The sequence below is a fragment of the Megalobrama amblycephala genome, linkage group LG20, assembly GCF_018812025.1.
Source record: "Megalobrama amblycephala isolate DHTTF-2021 linkage group LG20, ASM1881202v1, whole genome shotgun sequence".
In the NCBI taxonomy this organism is placed as follows: domain Eukaryota; kingdom Metazoa; phylum Chordata; class Actinopteri; order Cypriniformes; family Xenocyprididae; genus Megalobrama; species Megalobrama amblycephala.
This window is the reverse complement of record NC_063063.1, coordinates 21,262,181-21,278,879: the sequence shown is the minus strand read 5'-3', so window position 1 is coordinate 21,278,879 and position 16,699 is coordinate 21,262,181. Positions and strand designations below refer to the sequence as shown.

General features: G+C 38.0%; 1 protein-coding gene across 1 annotated transcript; it reads right to left on the bottom strand.

Moving 5' to 3' along the window:
• Positions 1 to 4,895: 4,895 nt before the first annotated feature.
• On the bottom strand, positions 4,896 to 9,148 carry adrb1 (adrenoceptor beta 1). Its single transcript, XM_048170546.1, has one exon. The coding sequence runs from the start codon at positions 8,932 to 8,934 to the stop codon at positions 7,711 to 7,713; it is 1,224 nt and encodes a 407-aa protein (XP_048026503.1). The 5' UTR covers positions 8,935 to 9,148; the 3' UTR covers positions 4,896 to 7,710.
• Between the last annotated feature and the right edge of the window lie 7,551 nt (positions 9,149 to 16,699).

The window sequence follows — 16,699 nt, the reverse complement described above, 5'->3', positions numbered from 1 at the left end:
ACTCAAGTAACTATTAGGATTATTACTTTCACTTTTACTTTGAGTAAATATTTCTATAAGTAGGCTACTTGTACTTTTACTTGAGTACAGTTTTTGGATACTCTACCCACCTCTGGTCCTCGACAACCTATAGTCCAATAGTCACTTGTTAGCAACTGCTTTTTTTTTAAAAGCTTTTGAAAAAGAAAAAGAAAAAAAATCAGAATAGAGTATTACTGATTTATTTTATATTGTAGAATAAAACGTGAAAATATCTAGAGGTATCTTGTGTTCAACAAAGACCTTATTTCAAGCATTTAACCAAAAACCCATTCAAAACACCCTGCCTGCAGGATGATGGAACTGGAACTCGTTTACGGGTTTTGGCATACAAAAATACGTCATCCCTGCACCACTCTAGCTGTGTTAAAGCCATGTGTAATTACACAATTTTCAACTCTAAAAAGTGTTCACATCCTCTTAGAGCTCATAATTATAATTTATAAGCTTGGAATTTTCTGAGAGCTCCAACCTGTAGACCACATGACCACTGCTGATTCATTTAGGCGTTGATAGTGTTGCCATTGAAACACATAATTTCCAGATGTAAAGGTGTGTTCAAATTAAAGGGATAGTTCACCCAAAAATGAAAATTTGATGTTTATCTGCTTACCCCCAGCGCATCCAAGATGTAGGTGACTTTGTTTCTTCAGTAGAACACAAATGATGATTTTTAACTCCAACCGTCGCTGTCTGTCAGTCAAATAATGGGAGTGAATGGGAACTTGGATCAGTAAGAGTCGAAAAACCTTGCATAGACAAATCCAAATGAAACCCTGTGGCTTGTGACGACACAATGATGTCCTAAGACACGAAACGATCGGTTTGTGCGAGAAACCTAACAGTATTTATATCATTTTTACCTCTAAAACACCACTATGTCCAACTGCGTTCAGCACTCGCTTAGTGAGGTCTGATCGCGCTCTGACAATGGCAGTGATGTCTCGCGCTTATACTTCAATGAGTGCGAGACATCACTGCCGTTGTCAGAGCACGATCAGACCTCACTAAGCGAGTGCTGAACGCAGTTGGACATAGTGGTGTCTTAGAGGTAAAAAATTATATAAATACTGTTCGGTTTCTCGCACAAACCGATCGTCATCAATGTGTCGTCACGAGCCGCAGGGTTTAATTTGGATTTGTCTATGCAAGGTTTTTCGACTCTTACTGATCCAAGTTCCCATTCACTCCCATTATTTGACTGACAGATGGCGACGGTTGGAGTTAAAAATCATCATTTGTGTTCTACTGAAGAAACAAAGTCACCTACATCTTGGATGCGCTGGGGGTAAGCAGATAAACATCAAATTTTCATTTTTGGGTGAACTATCCCTTTAAAGAGGTGCTGCACAGACCGATCAGTGTATGACATCAAAGTAACGCAAGAGCGATTACAGAGCAGACGGCTCCATATGCTTTCGAATCTTTCTCGCGGTACTTTGATGTCATACACCGGGGGTCTCCAAACTCGGTCCTGGAGGACCACTGTCCTGCAGGGTTTAGCTCCAACTTGCCTCAACACACTTGCTTTAAAGTTTCTAGTATGCCTAATTAGACCTTGATTAGCTGGTTCAGGTGTGTTTAATTGGAGTTGAAGCTAAACTCTGCAGGACAGTGGCCCTCCAGGACTGAGTTTGGAGACCTGTCATACACCAATTAGTCTGCGCACCTACCAGCTCCAAGTAGAACTTCTTATGTTGCCATCTCGAAATTATGGTAATTACGACATGGCGTAAATCTATCCGCAACTTGATTTAGGCCTACATATTAGGTCACGTGACACGTAAATTCACTTGTGCATGTTATTTTGTGCAGATGTAAATTGTAATATTACGTTTATGTTGTGTAGTATATGTCTGATTAATAACATAGGATGTGTTTGGATTGGAGTTATTTAACCCACTGTTAAAGGATTAGTCCACTTTCAAATTAAATTTTCCTGATAATTTACTCACCCCCATGTCATCCAAGATGTTCATGTCTTTCTTTCTTCAGTTGAAAAGAAATTAAGGTTTTTGATGAAAACATTTCAGGATTATGTCCTACGCCTTCCCTATTCTACTTAGGGAAAAAAAAACGCGTTCGTTACGTAAGTTGAATAGGGAAGGCGTAGGACATACAGCGTAAGCTTTTTGAAGAATACGGAAAGCGGAAGCACGTGCAAGGCGATCATTTGTGTTTATAAAGCATATACAGTTGTATTTTTTTCGAAAATGACCAATCATTTCACTAGATAAGACCCTTATTCCTCGTCTGGTATCATTTAAAGCCCTTGAAGCTGCACTGAAACTGTAATTTTGACCTTCAACCGTTTGGAGGCCACTGAAGTCCACTATAAGGAGAATAATCCTGGAATGATTTCATCAAAAACCTTAATTTCTTTTCAACTGACGAAAGAAAGACATGAACATCTTGGATGACATGGGGGTGAGTAAATTATCAGGAAAATTTTATTTGAAAGTGAACTAATCCTTTAAAGCATTTTTGCAGTTTTTCGGTGTTCACTTTTCAGTTTGTGCAGCTAAAGAGAACAATAATTTTAATTTTAATCAATTATACTATATTTTTTTGTAGATTTTTCCTCGCAGCTTTATTTTTCTCTTCAACAGAATGTTTTAAGTGAAATTTTTTAATTGTCCTCATGATGCACATTTTTTCTCGCCTTCATTTAGGTGACAAAGTAAAAAAAACTTTGCTAACGAACACTTCCATCAGTAATTTAGCTAACAAGATTAGCGCTGTTCAGTGTGATAAATCACATCTTGTCCCATAAACAAGATTATCATAGTTTTCATCACACCCTTCGCAGTACAGCATGTGTGAGCGTGGATATAATGGGCTGAAAGCGTCCTTCAGACAAGCCGTCGAATGGAAACTCCGACACTGGAATGTATGGAAGGCAGCCAGGCATGCACAGGTATATATAAGCGGATGCCTTTCTCTCAACACCTCATAAGGCAGTTACGTATTACAATTAACCATGTAAGCTGTTGGCCAACGTGTGAGGGAAAAACACGAGAGCGTTTTATCTCCACGATGTGCTAATGGCAGCCTTTGGCTGACATAAAACAACGTGTTTAAAGATTGTTGCCGCTCCAGACCAAGTGGCCCTTACATGAACTAAAGATGTGTAATAGCAGTCAAAGCTCAGAAAACTTTTTGAACTTGCCCACCAGCTGCTATTAATAGACACTTAACGTTTTTGAAGTAAGCAAATGTACCATTCACTGACCACAGTGAGCTAATCTTTTCTACTTAGGACAATCAGGGTTTGAGTGCAATTCTCCTGATTTGAGCACAGCAGCATTTGAGCCTCCAAGCAAATAAAAGCAGGCCCACATTGGGTCATTACGTCAGAGTCATCAGGTACAGAATGATAAACTAAGAATAAGCTTTCTGATTAATGAAACAGATTCAACGCTGATAATGAAACCAAAGGCAATCACATGTGCACCATTTGTTTCAACACAAGGGCCCTCATCTGTTACGTCTGTCCAGATACAAATTCCTGCCAAGCAAATTGTTTTTAATAAGAAGGTGACATGCCGCCAGGAGAATATTCATGATGTGGGCAGTGTTGTTGTTGTGAAACGCTGCACTGTTGTATTAGCACAGGTAATCACATTTAAATAAGGTTCATTAGCTGAAGCGATGCGGACATATTGCATTCAGCGACCCTGGGGCAGTATTATGTGAGAGGGCTCTGGGGACAGAGCTCCGAGCAGTAATGCATTTTAAAGCATTCAACCTCTTGTAATTAACAGCACACAGCTGTGAGTTCAAATGAAATGTATTCCTTAAAAGCTTTTATTTTTTTTTAAAACACAATGCGCTTGATTATTTCTGATTTTTCTAGAAGGAATAAAATGATACGCAGCAAAACAAGGCATTAAACTCCCTATTATTATACAGGGAACATAACAATTAACAATAAAATATAATTTAATATATAATTATGCACGACCAGAAAGGAAACCAGTAAATCACACTACACTGTAAACTTTAATGCTCAAAATAATTAATTGGTTTAAGTAGGACAAACTTAAAATAGTTCAGTCAAATTAACTTTTTTGAGTATTTAGCACTTAATTTTTCTTTCAAGTTCACAGAAGCGATATATTTTAAGTAAACTAAACTGTTTCGTTGTTTTGAGTTTTATGAACTTATTTATTTTAATTTAGACGAACTTAAGTTTAACCGAAACTAGGCTGGGATTTAAATTTTCCAGCATGCTTTGCCCATGGCACTCTAAATGGAGAGTAAATGATAAAATTAAGTGTTGTATAATGTTTGTTTTTTTGTGCAAGATTAATGTTAAGTCAGAGATTTAGTAGTGATTAATGTTTTGTTATGCTGATTTAGAAGAGTGGGTTAGGGTTAGGTTAGTGTAACCAATATACTGAAACAATTTACCACATAATTGCGTCATATGTTCATCAATGCTACAGTAAGTGCTTTTTTTTTTAAGCTGGACTTTACTTTTTTTTTTAAAAAGATTTATTTTTGGTGTTTTTGCCTTTATTATGATAGGACAGTTACTAGACATGAAGCGAAGTGGGAGAGAGAGAGAGAGGGGGACGGATCGGGAAAGGACCACAGGCCGGGACTCGAACTCGGGTTGGCGCTACATGTCGGCGCGCTGCCCATGAGGCCATTGGCGCCGACTGGACTTTACTTTTTAACAAATTTGCCTATATTGCTCTTTTATTTGAATGTAGTTGATTCATAGAATTTAGCTGAACTGCAGAAAATTTAAATTTCCATAATTTCCTAAAGCCTTTGCTAACACTTCACTGATGCGGGAAATTATACCATTAGGAGAATTTCCTAATGATTTCTGTTCACATTGGGATGTGAATCTTAAGAACCAAGGGACACACACCCTCCACACTAAACTATGAGAAAAAAGGTTAATTGGGGTTCTATATAGAACCTTTTTGTACTGTTCGTTTGCACACGTGAAATGAAATGACGCTGTGTCGTGTTATTTTTACAGTCCAATGCGGTCTAAGATGGTGGAAAACCCAACAGTGATGCAAGTGTAGCAATCAGATCAAACTAAATGAGGTCAGCACATAAATATTTAAGGCAAGCTCTAATGAGAGGCCCTTGGTAGACATTAGCCATGTTGAAAAGGACTGTTTTTTTACTTTCAATCAACTGCAGACGAGGGTAACTCACATATTGAGATGTAAATCTCAACTGTGTTGATAAAAACGTTAAAGATCTCCTGACATAAAATGGATCCCTCATTTCAGTAGTACGCCTGAAAACATTTTGCCTTGAAAAAAAAACAAACAAACAAACAACTATCTGAAATCAGATTTCAGAAATCACAACAAATTATAAAGTGATTACAAAAGCAATGTGCATTTTCACAATATCACGTTTTATTGCACGCTAGCCAACTTGACGTCAACATGATGAATCTTGTACAATATTTCACATGAGGCACTGGTACATAAATTATTTCTGTAAAAATATGAAGTTGGGGAAATATATTTATAACAAAACTTGCCAAAAAAATTGTGTGTGCATCTTTACAGATTAATGAATCTAGTAACATATGTAACTGGTAGAAATTTGAAAAGAATGGAAAATGTAAGAAGCTCATTGCCCCATTTTGCAGCTCACATTTGACAAATAAGGTGCATGTAAATCACAAGTATATTTAACAATTTTTTATCACATTGCCACGCTTTTTCATATATGCTGTACAATGCATCAAATAAATACTGTACATTTTAACAGTTTGTTTAATATAAACAACGTCCTCGTACAATTTGCACATTATACAGGAATGAGGTAAAACAAGATTTATTTTCAGACATTCGTGAATAAAACATTCCAATAAACAATGTAAAGGCTCAATGCCTAGAAACATTGCTATGAAGAATGAAAATTTCAGAGCTAAACACTGCTCCAGTCTGACCAAACTACCATTTATTCACTGCAAAACACTGAAAGGTTTGTATTTGAAAAAAAATCAGTTTTTATAATTGAATTTTGAACTGCGTTTGCAAAATGTTTTTAACCCATTTAATCCCACGTTATCATTTGTGACCTGCATTTATTTTTTATTTTAAGGGGTCTAAAAAGATTTGTGTGTAAAAGGATGTGCAGACTGCCTTGATTTAATGTGATTATTTACAGTAATGTGATCATTTTTAAACTGCTGGTTTAAACAGTCACATGACCAGAGCTGTTTAATTCCAGTTTGCCCCCTCTGCATATTTGACAAATATACTTAATGGGTCTATCAATAATTTATTTCAGGAATACTCTGTCAAATATTAATCATTATCGAAATACATGTCAGTGATGATATTTGTGACCAGTGAGAAACCGGTTTTAAATAACTGATTGATTCACATGAGAAAATTGTAGATTTTAAGGTATTGTTACAATAAATGAAGCAACGAAATAGAAATATATCCATGTATTCTTGGATTATCAATACCTTTTTTCACACAATTGCTGAATAGCAAAAATATTAAATGAAGCTGCTGAATTATTTGCAACTTCTTATTTGGTGTTACTGACGAACTGTGCAATTTGACAAAATGAGAAATTTTCCCACTGGTTACAATTGTGTCAGAAATAAGAAATAATGTCACTTTTAACTTTTTCAGAAGACATGCAATTTGCTTCAGTGGGCTCTCCAATTACATGTGCTAATTTACCTGGGGGAAATATGGGATTAAATGGGTTAATGATTGTTTTTTTGGGGTTTTTTTGAACACAGCAAATTTTTGGCTACCCTATTATCTATTTTTATATATATATATAATTAACATTTATTTCCGATTTGATTGGCTGAGACGAGTGACTTTCCAAAAGTGCCAATAACAGCGCTAGGACTTTTCACTTTTTGTGTCACTCCGCTTACCTGTGTCCATGAAAGAGCAGGACGGAGTGAAAGCGGAGCGAGTGCGCATTTCTCTTGATCCATGTTCACTCGTTACAGGAGAAAAACCCGGAGTGGAGCTGGAGTGGAGTGATTACAAAATGAGTTGAGTGGGAGAAGGGAAATCTGTCGCTCCACTCCACTAATTTAATTTGTGCGTTGCTTGGTGAAAATGTAAATTTGGCATGAAACCGAAGTTTCTGTAATCTTTTCTTCCCTGTTGTGAAGTGGATCTGAGTGAAAGACTTCTTGAATGAGAAAAAAAAAAAAAAAAAAAAAAAAAAAATTGTAGGGCGGGTCTTAATTTTGTCCAGTCGGAAATGATTGGATCTCGGACATTTTATGGTTTGCTATTGCTGTGATCTCATGTGAGTGACAGGTTGTCCCGCCCTCACGCCAGCAAACACGTCATCAGTGAAGAGATGTTGTTGCAAGAGAAGTTATTTTGCCCAAGTTGAAAATCATGTGACAAGCGCTCATGAATTAAAAAAAATATATATGCACGGATTAATTATTTTTTAATAAATACTGCAATATTCCATAAAATATAAGAATTGTCCATTTTTATTTCATGATGACTTTAAAGCGTTGTTTTTTTGGAAATATTTTCGGTGACGAAGAAGAAATATACGAACTGGCCAATTTTTGTCTGAAGCACGAACAAGCAATATCACACTCTTAGCGCGTCCATGATTACCTGATATATCCAAGAGAAACAGCACTCTTGCTCATGTAATATTGATGAAATAATCGCAGATGTACTTTTACAGCTGAGACTCTGAATGGGACATCCTGCCGTTCCTCTCTAGACTGCAGTCGCTGCTGTCCGCGCCGTTACACTCCGACCACGTCCCGAGCATGCTCTGCTCCGCTGAGTTCCCAAAGCCCCCGGCGCAGCGCGACAGATCGCACGAGCTCACGTGCAGCCTCCGGTCCGCCTGCCTCGGACAACACAGCAGCCTCTTGAAGGCTTTCCTGAAGTCGGGACTCCGACAGTATATGATGGGGTTGAAGGCAGAGTTCACGTACCCCAGCCAGTTCAAAAACACGAAGACCTCCTTATCCACAAATTTTGCGCAAAACACGTTAACGATGAAGAACGGCAGCCAGCAGAGAGTGAAAGTTCCCATGATTATTCCCAACGTTTTCAGCGCCTTATGCTCTTTTAAAGCCAGAATCTTGGTGGTTCGTTTTCGGTTAGGTTTGCAATTAGTACCATGATTGTTGTAGAATCTTCCCTCGCATTTGTTGATTTTGTTCAGCTGTTGTTTGGCTTCTCTATACACTCTGGCATAGACGAATATCATGACTATTAAAGGGATGTAAAACGATATAATGGAGGAGGAGATGGCATATTCACGGTTGGTGACAAAGTCACAGCACTCGGGTTTGTCATAGCACGATGTATCATTGCTGTCCCGGGACCAGTGCATTAGGATGGGTGGGAATGACACAAGAGCCGATATAGCCCACACTCCACACACCACTACCTTGGCTCGTACTTTTGTTAAAAGGCTTTGATAGCGAAACGGAGAGGTGATGGCGATATACCTGTCTATTGCAATTACGCACAGGGTCTCGATGCTCGCCGTGACGCAAAGTACATCAACAGATATCCAGAATTCACAGAAGAACGATCCATACATCCAGGCTCCTTTGAGCTCCAAGGCTGCGCCAAATGGCACCACCAGTAACCCCATGATGAGGTCTGCGCACGCCAGAGACACGATGAAAACATTGGTGAGCGTCTGGAGCCTCTGATTCCGGGCTATGGCGACTATAACCAGTATATTCCCCACTACAATGACAAATACTATCAGACCCATGATGATTCCCATGCCCACGAGCCACTGTTCTGATAAGTTAGGATCCAACGTGTCGCGTTTAGAGTCATTGCTGGTGTTTACGGACGGTAAACCGTCTCCCATGGTGTGGAGAAATGAAGCGCGTTCATTCAGAACTTCAGGTCCTGTGTGGAGCGCTTCCATCCGCGCTCTGCTCTCCAGCCCAGCGCCCACAAGCGCGCGCTGAAAGAACGAGCAGAGCGACAAATACAACGGTGACGTCACAGGCTGCACAGCCAATGGCGCTCCATCTCTAAATTGCGAGTCAATCACTAACTGATATACTCAAAGCGCCATGCGAGAACTCTGGTCCTACCCAAGCGCGGACATTATGCTGCTGCTGCTGCGCTTTTACGCATGGCAATTTCAAGAATTTCCCCCCTCTAAACTGGGAAATAAACAAAGTTTAAGGATTTAAAAAATATTTACTTTTCTTGTTCCATGCAGATTCTGCACTATTTATTGGTGATTAATCAAATGTAAGCAAATTCAATAATGTCAACAATGCCATAAACATTAACTAAATAACATAAACACCCCCAAAACTAATAATAATAATAATATATATATATACTACAGTAAAATGTAGTCTTTTAAAATATAATATCTGTTTAAGATTAATAAATGTTGTAGAAGTATTGTTTATTGTTAGTTCATGTTAACTAAAGTAGTTAATGTTAACTAAAAAGGAACATTTTTTAACCATAAAATTAGTCTGTTCATACACTAGCAAAATTATGCAATTTTATATGCAAAATATTGCATACTTTTCTATAATTTTTTGTGCATTAGAATCATGCATGTGAAATACTTTTTATTTCATGTAAACTCATGTAAACATCAGTGCCGACATCTCAAACATCTGGAAAGTAGTATGCAACAACATTGCCTGACAGCACTATGGGTAATTACAGGGCCCCTGGACAGATATGGTGCATGTTTGCAAACTTCACAATGCTCAATTCAGTTGTTCCATGTGGCCCAGCACTTTCCTGGACAAATCACCACCAGCCAAGCTATAAAAAGAGCCAACAGTGGGCCACTTGCTTTCCTTATGAAAACGAATCAGCCCGGGCGAGAGATGTTTTTCTAGCAGTAGGAAGCTGTTACTGTAGATAAGATCATAATTGCACCTCCTTATAGCCGGGTCACAGACAGGCACATTAGACTAATGCTGCTGCTACACAATTTCTCTCTCATTCTCATCTACATTCCAGCATCGTAGAACAGCACTCTGACATTTTCTTCTTTTATTCTTTAGAAAAAGCCAACAGGTATTAGTAGTCCCAAAAATAAAGAGATATTAGATATTGCCTTTGCCAAATTGTAATAACGTGGGGCCGGCACCTCCACACTTTCAACCCTTTTGTCATTGTTTGATTCATCAGATAAAGTCCTGGGACTTTTGTGAACGAAATGATCTCACTCTTTCTAAGCGAGCAAAAGGAAGTTTACTCATGTTGCATGGCTACAGACACTGGTGCAGGATTGCAGGGGTAATAATGCCTATAAGGAGAGTTATGTAATATTATGTAGCATAAAAAGGTTCCATTCATGTACTAGTGCAAACGGAGACATGCAGGCATTGGAATTGTGGGTAATGCAGTTTAATGCTGATGACTGCGTAACGATGGATGATTCAGACTAAAATTAGAAGGAGAATAGTCATATGAACAGTCATGTGGGCAATGAAAGAGAGGAATAGGGCTTCATTATCCTACGCCTGCATGGTGTTCTCAAATGTTTTCAGAGGTATAATCCCACCAAAAACCTTTTAGAGGGAAATATGAGGGGAAAACAGGTTTGCTTTCTTGGTAACATTTGTTAACTGCATTAGCTAACATGACCTAACATTAACAAAGATGGATCAATACTGGCATGTATTGTTAATTGTTAATTACGCTATCTAATGGGACCTATGAAGTATTACCGTTTTCTTCTAGTTAATTTAGTTAAAGATGCAATAGGTGATTCTCTTGAGAAACATTTTTGTTATGTGGTTGATGTGGGTAATTTTGTGCTCAATGCTGCTAGTTTTCATCAGCTGTCACATTAGAAATGTCCGACATATCCTTGCGGCATCTAATTCCGTTTTTAAAAAGTTGTTTGCATTTGTTATTGTAGTACCGTTACTCACTGTACTGTAAAGTTTTCTCACCAGTGAATGACACATGATGTAACCCAATAACTTTGCCTCTGGTTGTCTCGCTGCACGTTCATGTGTTTTGTAGGCGTGGCTTTTGGATGCCGATTTGCAGGGAGGGTGGGACGTACGCTTTCAATGCTAGCAGGCTAACATTAGCATTTTCCCAGATCACCTACTGCACCTTTAACTTATCAATAGTTAACCTGTCAATTTCATAAGGCTTTTGGTCAAATTTAAAAATTAGTATAACCATGTACAAATACATGACTGTGAGGTATAATAAAAATGGGTATATTGAAATTGCTTTGACTTGGAACATGCAGTTCAGTAAGTTGTCTCGCAATATGCTGATTCAGTAGCCAGATTCTGTGAGTTCATTTAATAAAAGATACATGGGTAGAATTTGTCAGACATGGTTCAAAGCAAAAACTTCTGGTTTAAAGTACTATTGATTAGGTTTAGACATAATTTAATAATCTTCTTCCTATAGTCACACTATAGAGCAAATAAGCCACAAACCAACAATTTAATCCTTATATTGACTTTCTGGATGGCAGAACAAATCTTGAGCCATAACCACAGTGCAGCTAATAAAACATATTCTGAATTTAAATCAGCTCATGCAAGCCCAGTGCTAAATACAGCATGGAAAATGAACATTCTTCTCACTATTATCAAAATGAAAGGATTAAAACCATACAGTCTTATGTAAAGTACTGTGACAATTATGTAAGCGAAACCCAGGTAACTTTTCACATTTCTATTCACAGCAGTCTAATTAACTTTAGTTTCATGCCGTTTTATTAAAATCCTCAGAGCACAGTTTTTGAGTCATGGTAAATGTCTTCAGAATATTAATATTGGATAATAGAAAATACAGTTTTGATGAAGTTCCTTGTGTATTCACCCAAACACCTGCAATGAAAAATTGACTTTCATTTTCTGACCTTCAGAAAGAAATCTGTTGTGGCTTTGAAGAGAAACAAAAAAGTAATACAATGCTCAGGGCGCAAAAAAAAAAAAAAAAAAAAAAAAAATGTAAAGCTTGCATTATGGATTATGTGTCCTTTATACTATGAATTTAGATTTAAATACTTGTTCCAGACATTTATAAACCCTTGAGGGAACCTGTTTAATTTTACTCCACATCTGCCTGTCAGTGCTTCACAGTTCACACTCCATATGTTTCATGCTTTCCATACGTTTACACTCCTGGCAAATATCACAGATCAAAAACAGCGTCTGACTTCCCCTCTTCCTAATGGACAGAAGGTTCAAAGGGTCATTATCTGACAAACAGCACACTCTGATCTCAGCCTTGGCTGTTAACCTCTGAAAACATGTTGTTCATTATGAGCTTCACATATGCAAACATAAACATAACTGCAGCAGAAAGTTCAATGTGTTCACCACGAGGAGTGTTATTGAATGGCTAGAGCTATGGAAGTGTAGCGTTTTTTCACAGACAGACAGAGCTCCATTAACTTTTGGCTATTTCCCCACCGTTTCATTGCAGATGCATTTAGACTGCAGTTAACTCAACATCTGGTGGAATTTTCAACTAACCTTAATGTGACAGTATATTGATGAATAAGACAAATCTCAGTGTAATTTCTGTTCATGTTATGAAAGGTTCAATTAGTGTTGTTTTGGACCCCATTGACTGTCATTGTATGGATGAAAACAGTTGAAACGTTCGTTAAAAGATTTTCAAATCTTTTGTGTTCCACAGGAGAAAGAAAGTCATGCAATTTTGGAACGACATGAGGGTGAGTAAATACTGACAGAATTGTTCATTTTTGGAAATGTGCTTCAATCAGTGCATTGACATGCTTCAATTATGCATTGACATGCTCTTCAATGTCATTAAGCAAACTCCATTATACAGGACATTTCTTTCATGGTTAATTTGAACTATACACTACACTGAAAACTAATTGGTGGTGCTTTCCCATGCGCAACTAAGGGGGACTTGGGTGGTTATGATGTGGTAGTACCATTGTCAGATACGCTCTTCATCGGTCTATCTTCAACAATCCAGTCATTAGTCAAAACTACATTTCCCAGCATCCCTCCTGTTCATCACTTGAACTCACTCAGCCATTGCCCACACACCTCACAATCTTGTCTGGTCTCAACTATACGGGCAATAGACTACTACCCGCTTTATTTAGGCCAACCTTTTGGATATCCCTGTGATACTCCAGCGATCTCTTCTAAGCTACTCTTTTGAATGTTGCACGTACCTGTCTACTACTCACCAAACTTTTGCAAAGAGCTGTGTGCTCTCTCTACACTCCCACTCCAGTCGTCACTGATCCGTTTTCACCCTGATAAAGGAATAGAGACTCAGTTCCTATTCATCTGCTCATCATTATTCTGACTGTTCCATTATTCACCTGTTTGCTGTTAAATTCACTGTCAATAAATACCCTGTTTGCGTTTAACTTCGTCTCTGAGTGTGTTATTCTGTTACAACCATCTAGCATATGAATTTCCTAAGTTTATTTTGTTATCCAACCATTGAAGCCTGATAGTCCATCCACTTGCATGAATTGTTCAATTGGTGCGTTCAAGTCAAAGAGTATAGAACCAGTATAAGTTCAGTATAAGTTCAGTATAAGTTCTTTGTTCAAGTCGTCCTGGGAAGTTCGTATTTACGAGGTGGGAAGTCGTGTTTATGAGGGCAATTTCGTTGGAGTAAGATTGTGGTGTACCTTCTCTTAATTTAGTACACAAAATTACAGCACTTCTACTAATAGAAAATAAAGAACAAACAATGTGCATCAGGTGTGTTTTTCTTTTTATGTTTTAATTAATTTATGAAGCCACTGTAAACTTTATCTTTACATATTATATTGTTATATTATAATGCTATCATATTTTGTGCAGGCAATTAGCTTACTTCTTGTAAATAGAAAAGCCTGACAATGTTAAATACCTATAAATACTGTTATATTCCACCATGTTTCTCACTGGCAAGCCCCAAACTTATACAGATCAGGGCTAAAAGAAAACCCCGAATTTACTACATTGTGGTTCATGTGCGTTCAGCTCGTAAATGAGATCTTTCCGATGTGACTTGAATGCACCAAATGTTCCACACTTCGTTTGTTTTTCAGTTAAATAAGTGCATCCAGGTAAGTTCGCTTCTTGTTGGGTTTGTCAACACACTAATCACACTATTTATAATATAAAATAGTGCATAAGTACACAAATTGGGGCACACCTTTTCATGGCATTTAATTAATTGTCAGATAAATCCAATATCTTGGAAACCCCAAAATTAGAGAGCAAAAATAATCCTGTCTTCACGTGCTATTGGAATTATCGTAAATACTAGTTTCCTTGTTAAAAAAAATGGCCATGAATGCCCACTCAAGTCAAAATTTGAATGCATGAGCTCGTAAACACAACTTCAGAAATGGGAAGTAGGAATTTTCCGACAGAACGTGAAGGCAGCATAAGCAAATCCGCCATTTTGTCCGATAAACAAACCAAACAGGAGAAAAAATTAACATCGGTGGACTTGAAAAACGGTGTGTATTGATGTCTTTCAGCGGTTGAAACAACATACCTTCTAATGTTTATTAATGTTTATTAGTAGGAAGAGATGACCGCTTGAAACTGAGATGCTGCAGCGATCTGTCATGACGGGTTAGTTCACCCAAAAATGAAAATTCTGTCATTTATTACTTACCCTCATGCCGCTCCACACCCGTATGACCTTCGTTCATCTTCGGAACACAAATTAAGATATTTTAGTTGAAATCCGATGGCTCCGTGAGGCCTCCATAGGAAGCAATGACACGATCCTCTCTCAAGATCCATTAAGGTACTAAAAACGTATTTAAATCGGTTCATGTGAGTACAGTGGTTCAATATTAATATTATAAAGCGACGAGAATATTTTTGGAGCGCCAAAAAAACAAAATAACGAATTATTTAGTGATGGCCGATTTCAAAACACTGCTTCAGGAAGATTCGGAACACAAATGAATCAGTGTGTCGAATCTGCTGTTCGGAGCGCCAAAGTCACGTGATTTCAGCCGTTGGAACAGTTTGACACGCGATCTGAATCATGATTCGACACACTGATTCATTTGTGCTCCGATGCTTCATGAAGCAGTGTTTTGAAATCGGCCATCACTAAATAAGTCGTTATTTTGTTTTTTTTGGCACTCCAAAAATATTCTCATTGCTTTATAATATTAATATTGAACCACTGTACTCGCATGAACCGATTAAAATACGTTTTTAGTACCTTTATGGATCTTGAGAGAGGAAATGTCATTGCTCCCTATGGAGGCCTCACGGAGCCATCGGATTTCAACTAAAATATCTTATGTTCCGAAGATTAACGAAGGTCTTACGGGTGTGGAACGGCATGAGGGTAAGTAATAAATTACAGAATTTTCATTTTTGGGTGAACTAACCCTTTAAAGAGCCACAAAAGGGTATTTATTGTTTGATTTTTTTTTGAAAGCGGAGACTTGTTTCATGCCAAAAATAACCTGCTGTGCCTTGTCTGTCGGCGCGTTGTCAGTGTCCTCTTTGCTACGCCGATATGTATTTTTCACTCTGTGAGAACATGATGTGTGGCGTGAGAGTGCCATGGCTTGTCGGACAAAACAACAGTAAGGGGGGTGGGTCTTTGCGAAGGGTCATTTGAACCACTAAAGAAAATCTTTAAGATTTTACATGAGCTAACCACATTTGGCATGTGCTTTCAACTGTAAAAATGACAGAAGCAAGAGTCAAACAGGGTTAATAGCCCTGTCATGGAATCAAAACTGGACCTGAAAGACTAATATGGACGTTTTACAGACTTACGTTTCTATATCAACCAACACTCACAGTATCACTAGATCTAAACACTGAGGCCTTGAGTTCTTGATGTTGCCTCTCTCAATCACCCATGGCATTCTACATATTATTTCAGTACTGTTGGCAAATTATGCTGGCAATAAGAATGCTGTTTTCCCCCTCCAAAAAACTTTAAGAATGTCTGATAAATTTATAAATTCTCACATTGATATTTCCCTTGTGTAATCATCTGAAGAGTGCAAATGCTCTTTCACTGCTGCTGGGAGCTGTTGTGATGAAGGCAGATGTGTGTCAAAAAGCAGCTGTCTGATTGACTGCCTGTTAAAATGAAATGTTCTATTTCTTATTTACGCTTCTGTTAATCCTGCATATGGACTCGGGCTCTGATTCGCAATGTGCTTTCTGGTTAAATATTAGCATGTTGCACGGTAATGGGCACTGCAGCTTCACTAGGGGATTCTTGTGAGTAGAAATGAACTGATAGGGTTCAGTGTTTGCTGAGAGATTATGAGGATCACATTCAACAGCACAAAGCATTTATTTTCACAGCTCAGCTTTATTTGGAATTGCTGAGAACATTAAGCCAAGGAAATGGAGCGTGGTGGCAATACTGGTTTCAGACAGCCAAACACTCCGGTGAATGCTGGAGCACATGGTTATCAGGTGTATGTGTGTGGACCATACTGAAATATTAACACTTTACATTAAAGTTCAATTTGTTAAAGTTTTTAATTCTGTCATTAATTACTCACCCTCATGTCATTCCACACCTGTAAGACCTTCATTCATCTTCAGAACACAAATTAAGATATTTTTTATAAAATCCGATGGCTCAGTGAGGCCTGCATTGAAAGCAAGTTAATTTACACTTTCAAATGCCCAGAAAGGTACTAAGTTATATTTAAAACAGTTCATGTGACTACAGTGGTTCAACCT

Excerpts from the sequence above, each read along its gene's own strand:
- adrb1 (XM_048170546.1), bottom strand. The coding sequence starts at position 8,934 with ATGGAAGCGCTCCACACAGGACCTGAAGTTCTGAATGAACGCGCTTCA.